Below are 22,003 nucleotides of genomic sequence, written 5' to 3'. Positions count from 1 at the left end.
AAACTATGAAGTGTCATTATACTTGGGAGGACAGTCACTAGTGAAAGAGAGGGCTTGGACACTCTGAAAAACAGTGTGGAGTTTCCTCAAAAAACTAAAATTAGAAGTACCATACGATCCAATATTTCCACTTCTAGGTATTCAGCAGTTCAGAACCGCAGAACCTCTGGATCCAATATTTCCACTTCCAGGAAGAAGAAATCAGAAACACCAATTCCAAAGGTTACATGCACCCCTCTGGTCACAGCAGCATTATTTACAACAGCCAAGATATGGAAGCAGCCCCAGTGTCCATCGGCAGATGAATGTATAAAGAAGATGTTGTGTATATGTACAAAGCAACATTACTCAGCCATAAAATGAAAAGAGCGAAACCTTGCCCTTTGCAACGACATGAATGGAGTTAGAGGGTATGATGCTAAATGAAATAAGTCATACAAAGTCAAATACCGTATGGTTTCACTTATATGTGGAATCTAAAAAACAAAACAGGGGCGCCTGGGTGGTTCAGTCGGTTAAGCGTCCAACTCTTGATTTCAGCTCGGGTCATGATCTCATGGTTGTGAGATCGAGCCTGTAGGTGGGCTCCACACTGAGCGTGGAGACTGCTTAAGATTCTCTCTCTCTCTCTCTCTCTCTCTCTCTCTCTTTCTCTGCCCCTCCCCAGCTCAAATGCGCACTCTCCCTCTCTCTCAAAATAAATACATAAAATAAAAAACAAATGAACAAACAAACAATAACAGAAGCACAGTCATAAATACAGAGAACAAACTGGCAATTGTCGGGGGGGGGGGTGCAAAGTAGGAAGGGGATTAAGAAGTATAAACTTCCAGTTATAAAATAAATACATCATGGGGATGAAAAGAACAGCACAGGGAATAGTCGATAATATTGTTATAACTTTGTATGATGACAGATGGTAACTATACTCATTGTGGTGAGCCTTTTGTAACATATATATACCACTATGGTGTACATCTGAAACTAATATAATATATAATATTTATACATATAATATACATTATAATATATAATTTATAATTTTTTTAATAAATATTTAAAGGTGGGGAGGAGCTGGGAAGAGAGTGCTGGTGGGGTGGGGGTGGGAGTGGGCTAGAGCAAGCAGGTGTGAAAGAAGGATTCTGTTGAGAGAAGGGAGGAGACAGCACTCTGGGGCACTCTTCCACCCATCTGCTGGACAGAGAAGCTGAGGCCAGGCGATGCAGATGCTGGGGCCAGGCAGAGAGTGGGCAGAGTCTCCGGGGTTGGACATTCTGTCTCAAGAGTGCCCTCTCTCCTGTGGTTTGGGACAAGACTGATGTTGTTGCCTGGCGGGGGAGCCAAGAGGAGCAGGGCTCAAAAGCTTTTAGGTGGGAGCTAAATCCGGGGCCAGATTTCCAGGAGGCAGCCCCAGGAAGTTGAGACACCTGCATTCAGGTGTTAGGATGCCCGGGGTTCTAGTCCCAACGGGCCAGGGACCTACACTCCCCCTAGGGCCTTGTAAGAACCACTTCCGGCTCTGAGCCACAGTTTTCTCCTCCGTAAAATGAGGGGTGGGGGGAGTGGTTCTCACTCACCTCACAGGGTTATTTTGAAGCAAATGATACTGTGGGATTGAGAATCCCTCCTGCCTTGTGGGAGAGTCTAGAACATCTCTCCTTTACAGGCTGGGAAGTGGAGGCTCTGCAGGGCAGAGACGGTCAAGGTCACAATGCCAGAGGACACAGAGCAGTGCAGAACCTCAGACCAGTGCCTCTCTGTCCAAATGAAGACCCGAGGAGGCCTCAGAGAAAGCAGCCCCAAAGCAGTCTCTGTAGTGGTAGACAGCTGTCCTCCTAGGCCTGGAGCAGACACACACACACACACACACACACACCAATCCCTGCAGGGCAGGAGAGAGACAAGTGAGGTAAGTGAGGGGGCTTGCCCAGCTCAGGTCTCCTCCCAGAGGGGGTCTCCTGGAGCCCTTGGGTCAGAGCTCAGGGAGGGCTTGGATCTAGGCTCCCCTGCGACTTTGTTCCAAAACTCCAGGGTGGAGCCTGGGTCTAACGGAGCTGTAAGGGTCCTCTCACCCCTGCCCGGGGAGGAGGCAGCCCAGCACGGGCCCTTTAAGAAAGTTGGGGGTGAGGGGGGCCAACGGGGGAGCCCCAGCCTGAAACCGGAGCGCGGGTCGGCGCCTGCCCCGCCCCCGGAGTTAAGTAAGGCGGTGGCGGCGCGGGCAGCTCCAGAGCCCCAGCCCGCGGCGTAGAGCAGCCTTGTCTCAGCCCGCGCCTTGGCGCCTTCGGTGTCCGGGCTCCCTACTGCCACTCTGCTCGGCTCCTCCTCGCCGATCCTGCTGCACAGCCGGGCCGCGATGAGCTCCGGCCAGCAGCCTCCGCCTCCAGCCCCTGCCCTGGCCCTGGCCCTGGCTTTGACCCTGGTCATGTTGGCCAGACCTTCATCCGCAGGTGAGTAAGGGGCCTGAGACCCCCAACCCAGACTGCCAGAGCTGTGGGGGGCTCCTGAGGTAGAAAAATGGGACAAGAGGGCCCAGAAGCAGCCCCCACTGGGAGACAAGCTCCTGCCATTCCAGGCTGGGCTCTCTGGGGCTTCCAGTCCCGGGTAGAAGCAAGATCCCCCCGTGATAGCTCTCCATCTTGAGGCTTCTGTGGGCTCTGGCTGTCTGAGGCTGGCCCCAGTCCGTCGGCCTAGGGTGTGGCCTCCGTGCAGGATAGTCCGCTATACCCAGTGGGGCTGCCCAATGCTGTCTGGGCTCCCTGAGCCCAGCAGGCTTTTGGTGACGGCACTGGTGCCCACAGGACACTCAGCGACAGCAAGAAGCCAGTACCCCAGCCTCAGCAGTCCAGCCCAGGAATGGTGAGAAATGGGGAGGGAGCCACCCTGCCCCACCCTCCATGGGGTCCCACATGTACCTCAGTCTCTCCCGCCTGCCGCTTCCTCTGGTTTCCTCCAACCACTCTGGGACCCTGCTCGGCCCCAGGTGCATTTGACTGTACGGCCTCTTCACCACCTTCCTCCTGCTCTCCTCTCTAGCTCCTGTCTCCTCTCCCCACTCTCCTAACTCAGAAGGCCTGGTTAGTGACAGGCTCAGCCTCCTAGAGCCCCTCAGATATCCTGCACCCCGGCAGGAGCTCGTCCCTCAGACAGCCCTGGGCAACCCCCACCACATTTCCCTGTCCCCACCATTGGTGCTTGACCCCAGCAGAGACTGAGTGGCAGTTCACCTTCTGAGAGGCACCAGGGTGCATGTCCTTTCTGTTAAATGCCAGAAGTCCGCCATCACAGCATTCTCCTTGAGGTAAGGCCATAAGAACTGTGGCCTCGGGGCCTATCAGTCATTACTACCCATGTATGAATCATACTCATGTATGTAGTGCTTCAGCCTACATCTTTCAGGAACATTCCCAAAAGCAACTTTGAACAGAAGGGCCTGAATCTCCCTTCCAGGGGCCCAGGCCACACCCTGCTCCCCATCACATAAGGAAGCCAGCTCTAATGGACAGCATCACGAGGTACCCAGAGGGGAAATGAGTCAGGGGAGGACCCCCCACTGGGGTGAGTCAGAGCTAGATCCCCAGGCTCCTTGCTTCTGTTCCCAGGGACCCCCTCCTTCAAAGTCTCAGGGTCTGGGTGATGGGCTGGGCCTCTGGAGAGGTGGGAAGGGGCCATCTGAGGTGACTGGAAAAGGGTGCTTATCCAACCTGCAGACTCCAGCCAAGAGATTCCAGCACCCCCATCTCCTTGGGCTTCAACCGAGAGCCATTCTCAAATACCTTCTCAGCAACAAAAACGTACAAGCATGGTGCTGGGCAATGAGGAGTACACAGAAATGGATAGGCTAAACTTGAACTCTTTTAGGAGACAGAAAAGCAAATTAAAACTCAAACAGCAGATCCTATCATGTCTGCAAAGATCCAGATGAAGAGTATGGGGAAGAGAAATTGACAGGCAAGCTGGGGCAGGGCCGAGGGTGATCCTTGAGCCAAGGCTCGGAGGATGGGAAGGGGGTCAGTATTCTAGGCAGGAGCTCCGCCTGAGCTAAGGCACTGAGGTGGATATGAGCAGATCATGTTGAGATAGGAAGACCAGCAGCCTGGTTAGAAGGCATATTTTGAGCACAAGCCAGGAAGAGCCATTGGACTGGGGCACAGAATCCTTAAATGGCAGAATACGGCCCACAGCCTATGTTCTGTTGGCAACAGGGAACCGATGAAGATTTTAGAGCAGAAAAGTGGCATGGCACCAGTGGGGTTTTATAATGTTAAGCCAATCCCTACCTTTAGGAAGAATTTGGAAGTGGGGAGGGGGCAGGAGGGCTGGTATCTTCTCCCCCACTCCCAGGCAGATTCCCCTTCAACAACCCATCTCTGTCACCATGCCTGCCTTACTTCCCTCCCCTGGTAGGATCAGGCCCCCTACCTGAGGAAGGCATCACTCCCATCCTTACTGGAAACCCCAAGCCCAAAGGCCCTCAAGGTCTCAGGTATCAGAGTGAGGTGCACTGGGATGTTTTCCCTACATTCATCAACATTCCAGAGCACCTAGGCCATGAGGCCTGGGAATCAAGCCCCATTGGAGACCATCTGGGCCAAACTTCCAATGGTACAGACTGGGAAACTCAGACCCCTGAAAGAGAGCAAAGTGTTCTAGGTTCCACATAGGATCCTGGCAGCCCAGGAAGAGCCCCCATCCCTGCTCTGAGGGAGCTCCCCACCTGCGTGGGACCTTAGGCTAGAGCCATGCGGACACGGTGTGGATGATAAGTGTGGTGTCCAGCTCCTTCTGAGCCCTATGGGAGGCCTTCAGCAGAGGGACAAGCAGTGCAGGAGATTGGGTTTGAGCTGATGTGGAGATGGCGTTCCAGTCAGGGGAACAGCATGAGTAAAATTGAGAGGTCAGAGTGAACACAGAGCCCGCGGGGCCAGTGGCCCCCATACCTCTTACCTGGCTGGCACAGCTGACTTTGAAAGACAGAGGGTGAAAGACAGAAGGTTGAAGTCGGACTGGGTGGGGCAGGAGTTCCTGGTAAGGAGGGTTCTGCATTCCCCGCGTGAGGACTCTGAACTGATGGGGGCAGCTTGGAGAACAGGGCCATGGAGGCATCAAGTGCAAGGAATTGAATCAGGGTAGATTCTTCTGCCTCTAGGGATCCTCTGGGGTACCAATGGTACTGGAGACAGCCTCTGAGGCACACTAGCGTGTGTGTGTGTGTGTGTGTGTGTGTGTGTATACGCAGGTGAGCTTACTGCCTCTGGGGCCTCTGGGGCAGGGCAGAGGCCAGGCCCTTGGCCCGGGCCACCCAGACTCTGGAAAAGCTGTTCAAGAACCAAGTATAACTGAGCCACCCCTCACCCAACGTTCGCCTGCCCTCCAGGGCAGGACAAGAATGGTCTTTCAGTGCTGCCTGCCCCGGGGGCTGTGGAGGGGGCTGCCAGGTGGGCCAGGCGGCTGGCAGTGACTGCAGGAGGGGAGCAGGCTGTGCGTGGAGCTTTCAAAGGAAGCGTATAGGCTGCTTCTGGGAACTGGGCGAGCTGCCCAGGAGGGGGCAGGCAGGGGAGGGGGAGTTGGAAATAGCCCTGACGTACACACTCACTGGCGCACACAAATGTGGGTGTGCACGTGAGTATGCACAACTACGTCCACAGCCAGCTCACTCACAGACCTGGGCTGGGCGGTGCCCGGGATGAGGAGGCGAGGACAGGAGGGGGGCAGGGGGTGCCGTGCTGTGCTGTGGCTCCTACTCAATGCCAGGAACGAATGAACAAGGAGCCTTCCTCCAGGACTCGAGCCTGCTCCCCTGATGGTCCCTCTGCTCCTTCACAGCCTCTCCCCAACTCCTGACCCCACCCCGCTCCCCTCTTGCCTCCACTGTACTCCCTGCCCCAGCATATGTCCAGTTTCAAAAGTACTACATTATCATTATTACTCAACGTACGTGAGTGATTTTGGAATGAACCGGGTTTGTGTGAACAACTTTGTACTTGGATTCTCCCCAGGGTAGGGGCTCCTAGCTCTCTCCGCTTCTCAGAAGGGCGCATCATTCCCAACAAGAGAGGGGGTGGAGCCATCTTACAATTGGGCCCCTACCTCCAGAGACATCCCATGGGGGACACTAACCATGTTGGGCCGCAGCCTCACAGCAGCGCTGCAAGTCAAGAAACATTTTATGTTTATGAAACATTCCCCATTTTATAGATGAGGAAACTAAGGCTCACAGAAATGCAGGGCCCAGCCTTAGGCAACTCTCTGGGCACACAGGCCACAGTCTTACCACTCAACAACAGCCCAGATCGGGCCAGGAAGGTAGTCACCCTGCAGTGGGCCCAGGCACCCCCCCCCCCCCCCCCAGTAGGGAAGAGAGTCAGGTCTTCAAGGGAGAAACAGCTCCTGTGTCCCTATATCCCACCTCTCTGGACCCTCACTACTTTGTCACAGCATAAGCAGATCCTCTTCAGGAAAGTCCCCTACCCCCCTTGAGGGTTGCGGTGGCAAATGAAGCCACGATCGCCTCAGATGTAAGGCAGCAGCACTGAGGGCTGCCATCAAGGTGGCCTGGTGGCATGGCTCCCCGAGCTCTGAACAGTGCCTGTCCTGTTGACCATTCCTTCCTCCCGCCGAGCTCCTGCCCAGACCCAGCCATTCCCAGCCTGTGGTGGAGCCAGCTCTGGTGGCTCCGATGTGCTTGAGCCAGGCCTCCGGCCACGGCTCGTGCTAATCCATTTCAGTGTGTGTCTTCCTCATGGCTTAATAGTCATGGTGGGTCAGTGAGCTGCCTCCCCTCCCAGACCTTACTACAGGGGTTCCCCACCCAGATGAGTCCTCCCTGGTTCGTAAGGAAACTGGGGCCCAGGGAGGGGAGACTACTTTCTCAGAATCACATACCAAGTCTTAGCAGGGTGGGGGCTAGCCTCCCTGCCCTGTGTCCTTGTATCCTGGTTTGGGTGGTGGCCTTGCCACAGGACCAGCAGCTTCCTGCAGGCAGACCAGGGGTATCCACTTCCTTGCTCCACACAGGACTGAGCCCACAGAAGGGCATATTGATCACTGAGTCAACCAGGGGTTTTCAGACTATGCCCAAGGTGTTCCAGGCTTTACATTCAGAGGTGGCTAAGCCCGGGAATGTGGGAAGCCGGCCCCACCCCAATTCACGCATAGCAGCTCCATGAGCATGTTTACAGATTTGGCTTTTGTGTAGGATGTGGTTTTGGCAAAGTGTTCTGTGGCTTTTTAAAAAAATGGAAAAAAAGACTTGAAAACCAAGGAATTGCTTTGAGTTGAAACATACTGAGAGCAGGGGAGACTCAGGTCAGATACAAGGAAGAACTTCTTGGCTTTCAAAGAATCCATATCAAAACGGATACCAAGGGCCCCTGGAAGATGTCCTTTCCCAGATGGAACAGGTCTGGGGGCCTGAAGGCAGGGAGCAGAACACAATCCCAGCTTTCTCCCAGCCAGGATGGGGACTGGCCTCTGCTGCCCCAACATCCCATTCCTGCTGTTCCTAGAAACAAACGGGACATTCCTGAGCATCCTGTAGAGGCCCAAAGACACCTGCTGGGCCCTCCCTCCCCCTCCGATATATCAGCCTCGGCATTCAATGTCATCCTGTGTCCCAAAGAGTGGCTGATGAACTCGGCCATCAGGTAATAATCCATAATCCCTGGCACTCCTCCACCTTTGTTCAAGCTGTTCCCTGGAACTGGTCTTCTCTGTTTCTCCTCATCCTTCAAGGTCTAGCTCCAGCACCTCCACCTCTGTGGACCTTTTCCAACCATTGATTGCTGAGGGCCACAGCCTGGTGGTCTCCTTCCTGGGGCCCTGCCCTCCTTCACTATGGGGTTACAGGCCTTTCTGCCCCCTAGTCCGTGACTTCCATCAGTACGATGCCCAATAAGTACATGTACATGCATGCGTGCACACACACACACACCATACAGTGGTGCTCAGCAGCCAGGCTCAAGGCCTAGCAAGGAGAGTATCCAAGCCTGTAGCCAGCGGTCCTGGGGGAAACCTCCAGCTCAGGATTCATACCCCCCAACTCCAGGGCCGAAGCAGGGCCTCTGGCCTGGGCCAGCCTGCTCTCTGGGGAGATGGTGGGGGCTGGAGAGAGGAGACCAACTTCCTTTCCCACCTAAGAGCAACCCTCCCCCACCCACATTTCAGGAGGGGCCAGCTATAAATATCAGTGGGCCCAGGATGCTGATTCCCACGACTCCAACCCCTCCCTGCCCCTTCCCTGTGCACAGCAGCTGGGGCCAGCCCAGCTCTCCTGCAGTTGGAGGCTGGCCAGGCCGGCCTCAGGCCCAGACACACACATACACACACACACACACACACACACACACACACACACACTTCCCACCATGGTCAGGGAAGGAACAAATCACCCTTTTTGGGTGCCTTGGAGCAGCTAAGAGTGTGCCTTCTCCCGCCCTTCAGTCCTGACTCACTCCACCTCTCCCTCCTCGGAGTCCTCAGCTCCAGGAACCTCTACAGGGCTGGGGGAGGCAGGAGAACAGGCACACAGTGGTAAGGAACACGGTATTAGAGAGCCGAGGATCAAATTCCAGCCCTACCACTTGATGCATGACCTCAGGAAGTGATTTGACCTTTCTGAGCTTCAGTCTTCTCTGTAAAATGGGGATAAATGATTCCTACCTCCTACGTGTGTTGAGGACTCAAGCCCTTTGCCAGAGTAAATGCTTAGTAGGTACCCGCTCCTGAGGCTGCATTTTCTGTTATTACCATTTTCTTCTGGAGTAGGGGCAGCCTAGCAATAAGGGGATTCTTTGAGAAAGGTTCCAGAGTAGGGGATTGGATGAGGCAGCCCTGTGAACAAGTCTGTGTGGGACTCAGTGACATGGAAAAGAGGAGATGGGTTCTCGAGGGAGCTCTCAGCCAGCTGCTGTCTGCCCAGAACCCTTCAGAAAGGGGGAGGGGGTCCTGCATCCGGCCAACTCCCTGGACAGAGGCCCAAACACCTCTCCCACTGCGAGGAGCAGCAGGACAGCCCTTCCCAGCCCCATCCCAAAGCCTAACAGCCCCTCAGATGGATCATTGGCCCTGGGTGCAACACAATCAGTATGTGTTGAAAGAATGAGCAAATGACACTCAGACTCTGAGAGCAGATGGGTGGGAATGAATGAGCAGGCACCGGGAACTTTTGTAGGATGGGGAGCCTAGACACCCATCTTTTCCCTGCTCCCTGCCCACGACTGGGGCCCCTCTGGAGGTCAGGGTGGAAGGCAGGGCCTGGTGGCTTCCACAGCTCCCATGGGGCTGTTGCACTGCTCCTTAAGCACAGTCACTGCATCATGAGGAACAGAATCCAGACTGAGGGAGTGAGGGACCCTCTCTGCCTTGAGCTGCTTGGACCCATTGGGGGTGTTGGTGATGCCCAAGTCCATGTATGTGTGAGACCAGAGCTGGCGGAGGCGAGAGGAAGTGAGTCTCGGAAACTGGCTGCAGAGAGTGCCAGCTGTAGGTACACTCTAGACAAGAGGCTGGGCAGGGGCTGGGCACTCAGGTTAAGATCCCGGTATGTGGGCATCCTCTGCCTTCACCCCCATAGCCTCTTCTCAAAAGACCACTGGGCACAGCTCAGCCAGCTCCCCGGATGTTCTAATAGAATCCAGGCACCCGCCCCCGGCTGAGGCTCCATCTTTCAGCATCTGGCGCCTGTGTGTTTCCGGCCATCCATCTGAAGCCCAGCTGAGCTCCACCAGAGTCAGGTACTCAGATGGGGGCCTGTCCCTCCAACTGTTGACAGCCTTGAGGCAGGAGAGATGTTGTAGGGACCGGAGCCAGCTGTGCAACCACAGTCCTTGGGATACCTAGCCCTGCTGTGTGGCTTTGGGCAGACTCTCCCTCTCTGGGCCTCTGGGTAGAATATTCAGTCCCCAAGGTCAGCTGTAAAGTTCTGAGCTCAAGCCTCTTGAGAATAGGACAGGGGGCTCTGCTTCTGTCCAGAGACAGCCAGCTGCTTGTCTGGGGCCATACAGCAAAGTGGGCTGGGCCTGGAAGGGGGGCGGAGAGGCGGCCCAGCCTGCCTGAGCTCCCCGGCACCTAGAAACCATTTTCCCAAGTTGGCATGAAGCGCCGGGGCTCTCCCGGGATGAGGGTAGCGGCCCTCCTCCACCCCCGGTTCCCATCTTCCACCCCCTTGCCCCAGCCCCACCCTACCAAAAATAAACCCAGACCACCCCATTTTGTACCAGCCGGACCCACCCAGCCCCTCCAGAGCCAGTTGAGTCACCGCTCCAAGCTGCTCCTTTTTTTAACTGTCTGAGTCACTGGTTGTGGCCGTGGCTCCATGACACATGCCTCAGGCTACAGCCACGCCACAGCCTCCAACGGCACAACCAAGGGAGGGGTCCGAATAGAGGCTGGCGGCAGGTGTGAGCCCAGGCCGCAGCCTCTGCCAGTAACACCTCCAGGCCTGGGGGAATCCGCCCCCTAGCAAGCCAGGGCTCAGACCTGTCCCCAATGGCCCTGGCACTACCTTGCCTCATCAGCCCAGGACTGTCTTTCAGGGAATCTTGGTGACAAAGCCCATCGGGGTCCACCATGCCCCCACAGCTTTTCTTAGCCTCCAACAGGTCTGGCCCTCCACCCTGAGACTGAGGGTCTCCAGGCCCTGGGCCCTGCAGTGGTGGGAGTGGGCAAGGCTTGGCCTCCTGGGGTGATGGGCACAGAGATGCTTAGTTCAGGCCGTTCCTTACTGGATCCAGCTCAGACCTTGACCACACTGCCCAGAGCACCATGAAGACTTTCTGTGGCACAGAGGCTTCCACTTGAAGTCTCTTCTGGCTTCTCTATCCCCTTCTCCACATGGTGTCAGCCAAGCTACAGGCCTCTCTTCCCCCACCCCTCTGTCTCTTCCCCGTGTCTGTGTCTCGGTCTCTGACCCTGCTCTGTTCCCTTTCCTTCACCCATCCCCGTCCCCGTGGCAACCCAGAGCACTGCCTCTGCATCCGGCAACCCCCAACAGGTCCTTCCTTGTCTTCCCAGCAGACACAACACACCCTCACCTCCACGCATTCCCACAAGGGGCTCTGGGCCCCAGGGACCAATCCTGAGAGAAATTTTCCATCCCCTCACCCAAGTCCCCTCCTTCCCCCACCCCAAAGCACAGGCTACATCCTGTCATCCTGTCATCCTGTCATCCTGTCATAGGGGATGTCAGGATCCCACGGGCACTTCCTCAGAGGCTGAGAAAGGGGGGCAGGGGGCCTGGGAATGGCCCCACCCCCAGCCCCTGCCTGAGCGGGAGCCTGCACAGCCTCAGCCCCAGCCATCTCCTGTCTGTGGCTATGGCCTCCAGCTATAAATAGGGGCTCTGATGCTATTTTCTTTAAAAACAAGCACCAGACTCTGTCACCACAGGCCCAGAAAAGCACTCCCTGGCTGGGGCAGTCCCCGACCTCGCCCCAGCCATTGTGTCCAGCCCCCTGCCTGGGCACTGGAGTCCTGGAGGGAGAGGAGGACTGAAGAGAAGCCGGGAGGTGAGACACAGTGGGGGAGAGAGCTGGGGCCAGCTTGCAGACAGAGCCCCTGTGGCTGGCTCAACCAGAGAGAACGCAGCTGCCCCTCTCCCCACGTTGGACCCCTCCCCCTGCTTCCCATCTCCCTTCACCAAGCAGAGCCAGTCTTGTTCCGGAGACACAGGGTGTTAGCAGAGAGGCCACAGTGCACAACTCCCCAAGCCACAGCTGAGCGTCTTTGCAGAGAAGGAACTTTGGGCTGTGGGAAAGGGTGGGGGAAGACTTCCTGTCCTGTCCGAAGGAACAGGAGGGCATTCCACAGGCAGAGAGGGAAGAAGAGCTGGCCAGGCAGGAGGCCAGCCTGAGCAAAGGCTGGGAGTGGGGACCTGTCAGTCGTGGATGGAAAACAGCCCAAGGTCTAGTGAGGCTGGCATGTGGGATGTTCAAGGGAGGTGACCAGGAAAACCTGGCAGGGCTGGGGCAGGGTCACCCAGCACCTTCAGTGCCATACTAGGGTGGGGGCTTGATCGTGGGGCAATGAGGAGCCATTGAAGGCTTCCAGACAAGGGTAGATGACAGAGTGACTTTCAGTTTGGGTTAACTGTGGCTGCTATTAGCAAAACAAGGCAGGAACTTCATTGAGCCAGACAAAGGATGGTGACCATCTGCCTTGTGGGATGGCACAGAAGAGCAAGAGGGGGAGATGAATTTGAAAGGGAATTTGGGGGCAAGATGGTTGGAACATGGGGAAGGAGGAGGGAGAATGTCCAAAACGACTTTCAGATTTCCACCCAGCAGTGGGTGGGTGGTGAGGCCTTCTCTGGAAGGCAGGCAGGTTTGGGAACAGATGACACTGAGTCTGGCTGGAGCTGGGTGGGCTTGGGTGTGTCTGGTACAGATGTCTCTGGGGCATTGGCAGGTGGGCCCAGAGCCCCGGAGAGTTGGGCTTGTGGCCTCTTAGGCCAGAAGTGGCTGCACTATACCTGCTGTAGTGACCACACCTCTCTATCAGCCACTAACGGCTGAGCTGGGCTGGGCAAGCCAGGTTTGTGTCAGGCTCCCCATCCAAGCTGCACAGATGGGAAGACTGAAGCCAAAGAGAGCATGGCTGCATGTGGCTAGGAGGTGTTGGGGGGGGGGGGGGGGGGGGGGGGTGGGTGGAGGTAGTCCCCGTCCCAAGCCCCTGCTTCCTCTGGTCTCCTGGACATGGGACTTCCACCTGTGGGATTATCCCCTTCGGATAGGGGAACTGAGGCAGAGGGAGCGGTGGCTTCTCCAGGACACACAGACTCTTGAGCACAAGCTGGGCCAAATTGGTCCAGGCCTGTGTCCAGACCAACAGTCATTGCTTCCGCTAACCCCCCTTCCCAGCTCACACACTCACTGTCTCCAAGCCCAGTCTGCCAGGCTCGGGGAAGCCCCGAGGCACCTCCCCAAGGGCCCTACCCCTAACGGTTTCTCATCCCAGAGCTGAAAGGGAGCTCAGAGATGAGCAACAGGCTGCCACATGCTTTCTGACTCTGGATTCAGCCCAAGAGAGGGGGTGGCCCCACAGCCCCCCTGGGCCAGGCTTCTTGCCCACGCCCTTGCCTCTCCACCCTCTTCCCTGACCTCTAAGACCCCAGTGGGCATGGCTGACACTTATCACTGGCTTTTGGAACATGCCATCCTTAGCCAGCCCTGGAGAAGAGCCCTCCCTGATCCAGCCAGCCCCAGAACCGGACCCGCGTCCAGCCACACCAGGAGAGGCCGGCTGCCAAGCCAACCATGGAAAGCAAAGGCTCTCCCCTCCCTTCTTCGCTCTCCCCAACCCCAGGAGACCCTGAAAACAGGAAGGGAAAAAGTGTGTCTTCCCCAGGCAAGGGGCCAGCTCTCACACCCTCATCCCGCTGCCCCGCTTCCGATTCACACGCAACAATAACCCCCCCGCCACTGCTTCTGTGTGCACATGCCCCTCCCTGATACCACAACACCCAGCTCCAGAGCCCCAAGCACAGGGGCTCAAATCCAGCTCTGCCACTGCTCCTCCTGACGCCTTAGCACAGGTGGTGCCCTCTTTGAGCCTCAGTTTCCTCACCGGTAAAATGGGAGCTACCTCACGGGACCCTGTTGGGGGAAGGGGCTGTTGAGCAGGCCCAATGCCAGGTGAGGAGGGTCCCTTGCTCTGTTTCTTCCCTGCGAGACCCCCTACCTCAGCCTGGGCCCTCTAAGAGGAGGGCCCCCCCATCCCCCCCAGGGCCAGGAAAGCTGGGGAAAGGAGATATGGAAGAGGGCCTGGAAATCCAGCCGTCTCCCTGCACAAGGAGGAAAATTATAAGGCAAGGAAAAGCCTCTCAGAATTGCTCCATACCACAGCAGCCCCACCCCCTGTGCCTCAGGCTAGGGGAGCGACCGGGCTTCCTACAAAGACGCAATTGAGGCCCTGCTTCCTCCCCACCCCGGCCCTCCAGCCTGGGTGGACTCTGAGCTGCTTCTTCCAGCAGACCTCTCATTTTCCCTCCCGCTTCCTCTGTGCCACACATGGCCCCAGGGTTGGGACATGTGGCTGGGAGCCCAGGGTACCAGCCCTGCCCCTGTCAGTGTCTATGGACCAAGTTTAGCATCGCCTAATCCACCAGTTCAGGGATACTCACCTTCTAGAAGAGGTCCCTAAATTGGAAATGTTTATATATATATACATATATATATAGGAATATATATATATATAAATATACATATATAGATATATATACATATATATGTGTGTGTGTGTATATATATATGAATATATATATATATATAGCCCTTGGCTTGGGTGGCTTCTAAGCTCTTGGTTAGAGGACGAGCCACTGAAGCCAGTGACCAGGGTCAGGATTCAGCCAATAGCTGAGAAAACTGTTGCCCTGCCCTGGCCTCCTTGACCTTGCAACCAAACAGAAGGTCAACTGCCCTGACAGTGAGTCCTGTGGTTCAAGAGTTCTTGGAATGTAGAGGAACAGGCCCACATTGACCCCGGCAGAGGTTTCCATAGGGTTGAGATGAGGAGGCCATTTGCCGTGAGCACATAGAGCCTGGCGTCCCGCATTCTACTGGGAAGCTACTATCTGCCAAGAGGAACAGCTACTTGTCTAAGTTCCGTGTGACTTTGAACTAAACTACTGTTGTTCCTATGGGCGTGGCTTGTGGGGTAAGAGAGGAGCAGGTGGTCAACAGGCCTCTGAGGTGGCCTTGGGTTATGGACTCTCAGGCTGGAAGCAGGGAGGCAGGAGAGCCAGAGCAGTGAGTGCTGTGAGTCCGCAGGTGTGTGTGCATCTCCCAGGCAGCTAGCCCTGGCAGGTAGTAAGCATCTGGGCTTGGCTCTTATGATCCCATCGTCACCACCATGAGCAGGTTATGTTGTCCCTTTGATCCGACCTGAAGTCTTTCCCTGTAACCTTCCCCCTGGTTACTCGCAGAGGTAATAAGCTTGGTGATAGCTCGGTTGAAAGGACTGAGCCTTGGGACGTGCTGAGGTGGGGGCTGACACCGAGTAGGCACAGGGTCAGGCATGCTCAGGAAGGGTCATGTCCAGTATCTAGAGCCAGACGGGACCCATCGCACCACATCCTCACCTGCCCCACACTCCCTTCCACACACTCTGATACGTGGCACTGACCTGCACTCAGTCACATTCGTGGCTATGTGCCACCCACTGTGACCATGCACAGGTCTTGGATGCTCTAGGGGACTGAGTATCAGCACACGGCATTGCTTTCCCAGCTCTGAAATGGAAGGGGGCAGTGCAGGGATCTTCAGCGCCACTGGCCCCGGGGTCTGTAGCTCTGGTTCTAAATAAGTCTCCATCCTTCCTAGCCTCCTCAGAAGTGCCCTGGCTTGGGGACAGAAAGCTGGTAAAGAAAAAGCACATCCCTTGGAGGCACAAGGGGAGGGGATCTGGCCTGAGTTCTGCGGGACCTGGGTGACCTCAGGGTGGGCCCAGCTCCTGGGGCAGGGCACCTGGCCCATCTTTACTCTCACACAGGGCCACCCACATTACACCCATAGGGGAGACAGAGAGCCCTTCATCCCTGCCTTGGCCCTCCTAGGGCACTCCCCCACAGCCCCCCTCTGACTTCTCAGAAGGATTCTCCCAGCCTCACCCCTGTCTGCCTAGGATGTGGATCTGGAACAGGATCTGCATACCTGGTGCCAAACCCCAAGGAGCTACGGTGAAGAAGTCTGGCTTCGCCGGACAGCAGGACCCCTCCCCCTCCCCAGCTGGCTGGCAGCGCCCCTGCCTCACTCTCCTCACTCCTATCCACAGCCTCAGGCTTGCTCCGACATCCAGCCTTCTGTGTCTCTCTTGGTTTCTCCTCCTTCATCTCCTTCTTTAAGCCTGCCTGGACCCCTGAGTTCAGTTTTTGTGGAGAAGATTTTAAAATCTTTCTCATGCCTTCTGTCTCCCCCAGATTGGTTCTTCTTTTCCATGGCTGCATCGCTGTATTTGAGAATGAATGAATGAATGAATGAATGAATGAATATGGACCCCCCCTTCCCTCCCCAACCATCTCTCACCTACTGCTCCATCTCAGTACCACTGGGTATACCTCCCCAACATACACACGTCCAGCTCTCCCACTGCCCCCCTTTGCCCCCGGGCCCTGGGCATGCCCCACTGACCATCCTGCCCAGCAGCTCTGACTCCCAAACTTCCTCCCTTATAAAGTCAGGCGGCAGCAGACATCAGGAATGCTGCTGAGGCTGCCCATGACGCATGCTGGCTGTAGGGCCGCCTGGCTGCCCCCAGGCGACCAGGAATGTGTTGGGAGCAGGGCACACAGGGACTGCTTGCCTGGGAGTGGGGTGGGGTGGGGGGGTGCCTGCATGGGCGGGGCTCAGACAGGTGTCTGGGCCAAGAACTGACAGCTTTCTGCTTCTCTGTCAAACTGCTTCTCTGGAGCCTCCGTTTGTCTGTCAGGAAAAAGAAAGCCAAGCACCCTACTGCATGCTAAAGCTGCAGAGAACTTTGACATTGTGGAAGCCATCACTCAAGGATTGGGGGGTGGGGGGCAGGGCTGGGGAGGCAAGAGGCCGCAGGCCTCACTCTCTAAACTGTCTTGGGGCAAGGGTGGTGCTCCCAGTTACAGCCGGCACGAGGCAGGGGGAAAAAGAGCCAACGGCAAAGAAAGACAGGGAGAGGCAGAGACAGGCAGCAAGGTGGCTAAGTGGCCAAGACAGAGACGGAGGAGATTAGGGAGAGAAAAAGGGAGAGACAGTCTGGCTAGCCCCAGGGGTTTTGAAGACTCAAAAGGATCAAGGTCTGCAGCAACCCCCACCCCCAGTGCCTGGAAAAGGGGTCCCCGCTTGAGACCCTGCCCCTGGCCAGCCTGGGAGAGCACGGTGGGAGCCTCATAGGCAGAGATACTCCCCACATGGTGACCCTTTGTCCTAAGAGCCCGCTGACAGATGAGAGTAGAGTATCATGAGGGAAGTAAGCCTCATGCTTAGGGTCCCCAGAGGCAGGACTCAGGTCCCCATTCATAAACACGCTAGGAGTGCCCCCAGGGAGACAGGAGATGCCGGCACAACCTGAGCCCTGGCAGAGGGTGGCTTGCTGGGGGACGTTGGCCCAAGCTTCACCTCCCTGTCTGAGAAGGGGCTTGGGGGGAAAGACAGGCTCTTTCTGTGCCCCCAACCCTCGTCTCAGGAAGAGGGATGGAGCCACTCTGCCTTGGCCCAGACAGAAGCGCCCTGTCCGTGGGCAGGAAGGGTGGGAAGCTGTGGGATGTTCCACCTTCAGCAAACCTCTGGGAGGGATGGACGGGCGCCGGGCAGGGGGGCGGGAACCCTCCAGGAGCACACGGCCCCTTTCATGGAGCCAGGCCCAGCCAAGTCACGGCGGGCGGCGCCGAGGGGCAGGACGGGCCTGGGCACAATCACTGCTCTGTCCTGGCAGCTCCCAGCCCACACGCGCACACATGCACAAACACACAGCCTTATGCAAACCCAAAACACACCCCCAGCCACCCACACACTGGAACACACACGAAAATAGACCTCTATGTAGTCCTGGACACCCACCTACCTACCGTCTTTCAGGTAGAGAAACCCAGACATGCGGCATTCTTTCTGCCCCTCCCACTTACCCTCCCCTTGGGGCACCCTCCCCCCCCCACACACCGACCCATGCTAAAGTCTTGGCACCACCCAGGCAGCCCACACCATTAACCCTCTGCCTACCCATATCTGAGAGCAGACTCCCAGACCAGAAAGGGAACTTCGGGACTAATCCCCACGACAGGAGGAGGGACTGGGAAGGAGTGCCCATTTTACAAAATGGTGACATTGAGGTAGACTGAGCCCCTTCTCCTGGCCCCAGGGGAAGCCCACACAGCTGATACAAGCCTGCACTGGTGTTTGATGAATCATGGGTCTTCTTGACCCAGGAGAGTCAAGGCCAAGTCTCCAAGCAGCACTGATACCTTCTCTCCTCCCCCAACTGCCCTGAGGCCGCAGTCAGGCCGAATAGGCTGGCCCTTGCTACTTTTCCCTCTACTCCTCTGTCTTCAACTGTCCCAGAGCCTGTATATCCCTGCTGCCAGTCTCTCCCTTGGCCTTGCTGCCCATTGAAACCACCCATTCCTCTCCCTCTCTCCTGCTCTACACCACCTTCACCTCCCCAAGGAAGCCCTCTGGGATTGACTCCTAACTCACTTCTCTATCCTGCACTGTCTCTTCTTCATTCACAGCCCCCCTCCAACTGTCTCCCAGAACAGGGTTTCTGGGTTCTTGGAAATGCAGCCCATCAGAGACGATAAGGGGCAGCAGAAGGAGACCAGGAGGTGGGGGGAACGACACTGTCAGAGTTTCCAAAGCCCTGGCCAGCAAGACCTCAGAGGCCTCTGTTGGGGCGAGGGGGCTGCCTGGCCTGTGCACTTCCAGCAGCACAAGGCAGCTTGTGTGAGCGCTTCCCTGCCCAGCCCCACAGGAAACAGCAGGGCCCAGCCCCTCAATAGGCTCATTCAGACCCCAGCTCTCTGGAAAGTACCTCTACTTCCTGCCACCCTCCCACTCTGGCCTGAAAAACCAGGCCAAACAGGCTGCCGCACTCCCCTTCTGGGAGGGGGCTGGAGGCAGGTGGTTCAATGGTTAGAGCCAGCCATCTACTTCACTTCCTGCCTGGTGTAGGCCCTGACCGTGACCGTGTCGCGCATCCACCCTTAATAAGAGGGAATGCGGATGGGTGTGTGAGCTCACGCCCACTCAGGAGAGGGAGACGGACCCCTTCCCCTTGCATGGCAAACAGGTGAATGTTTAGCTTTCTGGGAGAGAGAACCCTGATTTGTAGCGTTTGCTTCTTTCCATTGTATAAATGTTCCCACCGGGCAACATCACCTGGCTTGCAAAAATCCTGAAAATTTAAGTCAGCTCTTGCCAGCTGCTATGAGCTCCAGGCTGCCAGAGTGACGGATCCATCCTGCGGCGGCCACTTGCCCCCGACCTTCCTTTCGACTGCCCTCAGTTTAGTGAGCTGCATTTTGGTCTCAAGAATCAAGGAACGCCCTTGCAGATACGGCGCCCCTGCAGGTGCCTGCCCCCTGTCTGTTCTCTGGTCTGCCCCTCACTGGCACCAAGCTCTGCTGGGTCTGCTGGGTTTGGTGGTTCTCATCTGATACCTTTAGCCCCTCAGATGAGGTTCTGGCATTGCCAGCAAGTTCTGGCAAGAGGAGTGAACTCAAGGGGTTTCGACTCAGCCTAAGAGGAAGAGCATTATCGTTCTTGAACATCTGTCTGGACTCCTCCAGTGGCCTATGCCACATCCTCAGGCCCATGTCAGCTGGCTCAGGCTGGCCAGGGGCACGTGTGTGGGCTGGTGCCAGATCGTCCCTATCAAGGCCATCAGCCTTTACTCACTCACACGGGGTTTAAGAGAAGCCCAACAGAGATGAGTCACCTTTTTAACCCATTCCCGTCTCCCCTCCCTTCCCTAGCCCTGGACATCTGGGGACAGAGTCAAAGTTATATTTGGCCCTAATCTCTGCAAAAGGAATAAACCAGAAATTGTTGCAGCTGGTTGGAGGTCAAGGGAGGCTAATTTGGAGAAGCTGTTTGGAGGAGGCGGCAGCTTAAAAAGAGGAGGTATCCCGGTGCGGGACAAAAGGGGCCCTGCACAGTGACCACTGACCTTGGGAAACCCCAGATATGGCCTGCTTAGGCCATGTGGACCTGAGAGGCCCTCTGGCCCACTCTCCAAACCTTCGGCCCCTCCCAGGCCTTGTCTTCAGACAGACCCAGGCTTGGAGAAGTCAGCTGTTGTTCCCCAGCCGTGGTGGAAACAATAGGGCCGGATCTGACCACTCACCAGGGACTATCAATAGCTCTTCAGCAGGAAGCAATATGGGGTGATGTAGGAAGTTCTGGCCCATTTGGGGTCCAGCAATGCACATGGTCTCCATCTGGCCTCAGAGCCTTTGCTCCTTGCTGGACTCAAGCTGATGAGCTGCCACCCCCGCCCCCAAAGACAGCTGGGAGCACGGTCCAAGAGAGAAGCGGAGATGGTGGGTACCACCACCAGGCCCCAGCCGTGGCCCCAGCCCACCCACAGAGGTAGGTCATGGCGTGGAGAGTGTTGCCCAAGAGCCAAAGCATGGGGCATGTCGTAGAAAGAATTTGAGCAGGGATCAGTTTGAGGTAGGAACGGTTCTCCTGGAACTCCATTTCTGGGGGCTGTGACCACCAGGCCAGGTGACACAGTGAGGGATGGTTTCCCTTTAGGCCCAAGAGGGACTAGACCCAGAATGGAGAATCTTCTAGGACCCAGGAGATAAGAGTCAGAGCTGGCAGAGGCCCCTGGCTCCAGGAACCTTTGAGGAGGAGACCTGAGTTGCTTGGAATGGCTGGGTCTGGCTTCCTGTGGAGCCAAGTCTGGGCTGGACACAGGTGAAGCGGTGCCTTCTGGCGCCAGGACCAGGCAGGTGACAAGGCAGTGCCACACAGGAGAACTGTGCGGCCTCACCAGCATGAAACCCCCTCCCTGCAGCCCAGCCCACCTGTGTTCTCTGCAGTACCTCTCCTCCTCCAGGCAAGAGTCTGAACTTTGACCCCAGCTCCCTCTCTCCCAGCCTCCTTCTTTGGTGAGAACCACCTGGAGGTGCCCGTGGCCACAGCTTTGACCGACATAGACCTCCAGCTGCAGTTCTCCACGTCCCAGTCCGAAGCCTTGCTTCTCCTGGCAGCGGGCCAGGCTGACCACCTCCTGCTGCAACTCCACTCCGGACGCCTGCAGGTCAGTGACATCTCCCTGCTGGCCTCCTCCTCCAGCTTTGAATGGCCCCCAGCCAGTTGGGTGACCTGGTGTGAGTCACTTTCACCTTGGGGTCTCTAGGTCTCCACTGTGCAATGGCAGCTCCAAACGGGGGACTCCCACACAGACGGGCTGTGCCCTGCAGCCCTCCACCCACACTTCCCCCCACGACCCCCGACCCGGCTTGTACTTTACCACACCACCCACCTGCATTCCAGCCCCCAAGTGGTCTCTCACTGCCAGGCCCCCGCTCATTCCACTCCCTCTGCCTGGGCCCTGCCTCACCCCAGCCCCGCCTTGAGTGTGGACATCGCTTCTTCCAGGAGGTGCTCACCTGGGCTGGGTACCCTCTCCTGGGCTCCCAGCAACCCCTGCAAATCCCTCTGCCCGAGCACCAGTCACCCTGCAGCTCCGTTGTCTGTCCACCATGGTAACAACCAGCCTACCAAAGCATCTCCATTTTTCCATTTCATCCTACAAGTCACCCCCAGCTTTATTAGCAAGGAGTCTTCTGGCTCTGTCTTGAGGCTCCCCCCAGCCGTGAGGAGTTTGAGAACCTGAGGCCTTAGTCCAGATTTGGGAAAGCCATCTGTTTCCACACCCCAGCAGGGAGAGGACTATGGGTGGTCATCCATCTGCTGCTGCCATTGCTTCTCACTGCCACAAGGTGTCACTGTTGAACAAAGGCCTGGTACAGCCTGGCACTGATGCTCTTCCCTTCTGCCGGGTACGGTGATGCCACAGCCCCGTGGAGGTGCTCCGTACTTGGACTCCCAAGGCCACAGTTCTTAGTTCTCTGCTCTTTCAGTTCCCACACTCTGCCACCACCCATTCTAGCATCTGGTTGTGGGAACACCACACCTGAGTCAGTTCTGGTGCCAAAGTCACAGAGACAGAACCATGTTCTTCTCTCCCCAAGGATCCCTCACCTCAGGTCAAGGAGCTTTTGTTCACTTAACCTTCAAAACAGAGAGCTTCTGATTGGGCCCCCATCCCTGAACAGTGACCCAGTGACCCCAAGGTGTCCAGGGAATTCCCACGTGCCCATTTTTCCACGGGTGAATCTTCTGGATGCCAGGGTGGTTTTTCTGATGGCTCTCACTCAGAGAAAAGTGGGAGAGAATTAAAAATAGAGGCTGAATCTCTAGGGAAGCATCTTGCTACGTGTCATTCCCTGATTCACATCAGGGGCCCCAGAGCCCATCCAGACCCAGCACAGAGATCACTTTGGTGAGCGTTTGGGGGATGAGTAAAGGGG

General features: G+C 56.6%; 1 protein-coding gene across 5 annotated transcripts in view; it reads left to right on the top strand.

Annotated features, from left to right (window-relative positions):
- CSPG4 (chondroitin sulfate proteoglycan 4) overlaps positions 1-22,003 on the top strand; it is a 40,199-nt gene that overhangs the window by 3,400 nt on the left and 14,796 nt on the right. For 3 of the 5 annotated variants that reach the window (XR_007453878.1, XR_007453880.1, XR_007453882.1), the window contains 6 exons: positions 138-410; positions 1,667-1,909; positions 2,223-2,447; positions 2,799-2,856; positions 3,206-3,298; positions 3,448-5,930. Coding sequence is in view for 1 of the 5 variants with exons in the window: in XM_049613913.1 (XP_049469870.1) it covers positions 2,354-2,447; positions 20,564-20,727 (258 nt within the window). In the remaining 4 variants the exon portion in view is untranslated. Of the gene's footprint in view, positions 1-137; positions 411-1,666; positions 1,910-2,222; positions 2,448-2,798; positions 2,857-3,205; positions 3,299-3,447; positions 5,931-20,563; positions 20,728-22,003 lie in introns of those variants that run through there. The other 2 variants (XR_007453879.1, XM_049613913.1) reach the window with 2 other exon arrangements.

The sequence above is a fragment of the Panthera uncia genome (genome assembly GCF_023721935.1).
Source record: "Panthera uncia isolate 11264 chromosome B3 unlocalized genomic scaffold, Puncia_PCG_1.0 HiC_scaffold_1, whole genome shotgun sequence".
NCBI lineage: Eukaryota > Metazoa > Chordata > Mammalia > Carnivora > Felidae > Panthera > Panthera uncia.
The sequence above is the reverse complement of the archived record's forward strand: the minus strand, read 5'-3'. Positions and strand labels throughout refer to the sequence as shown.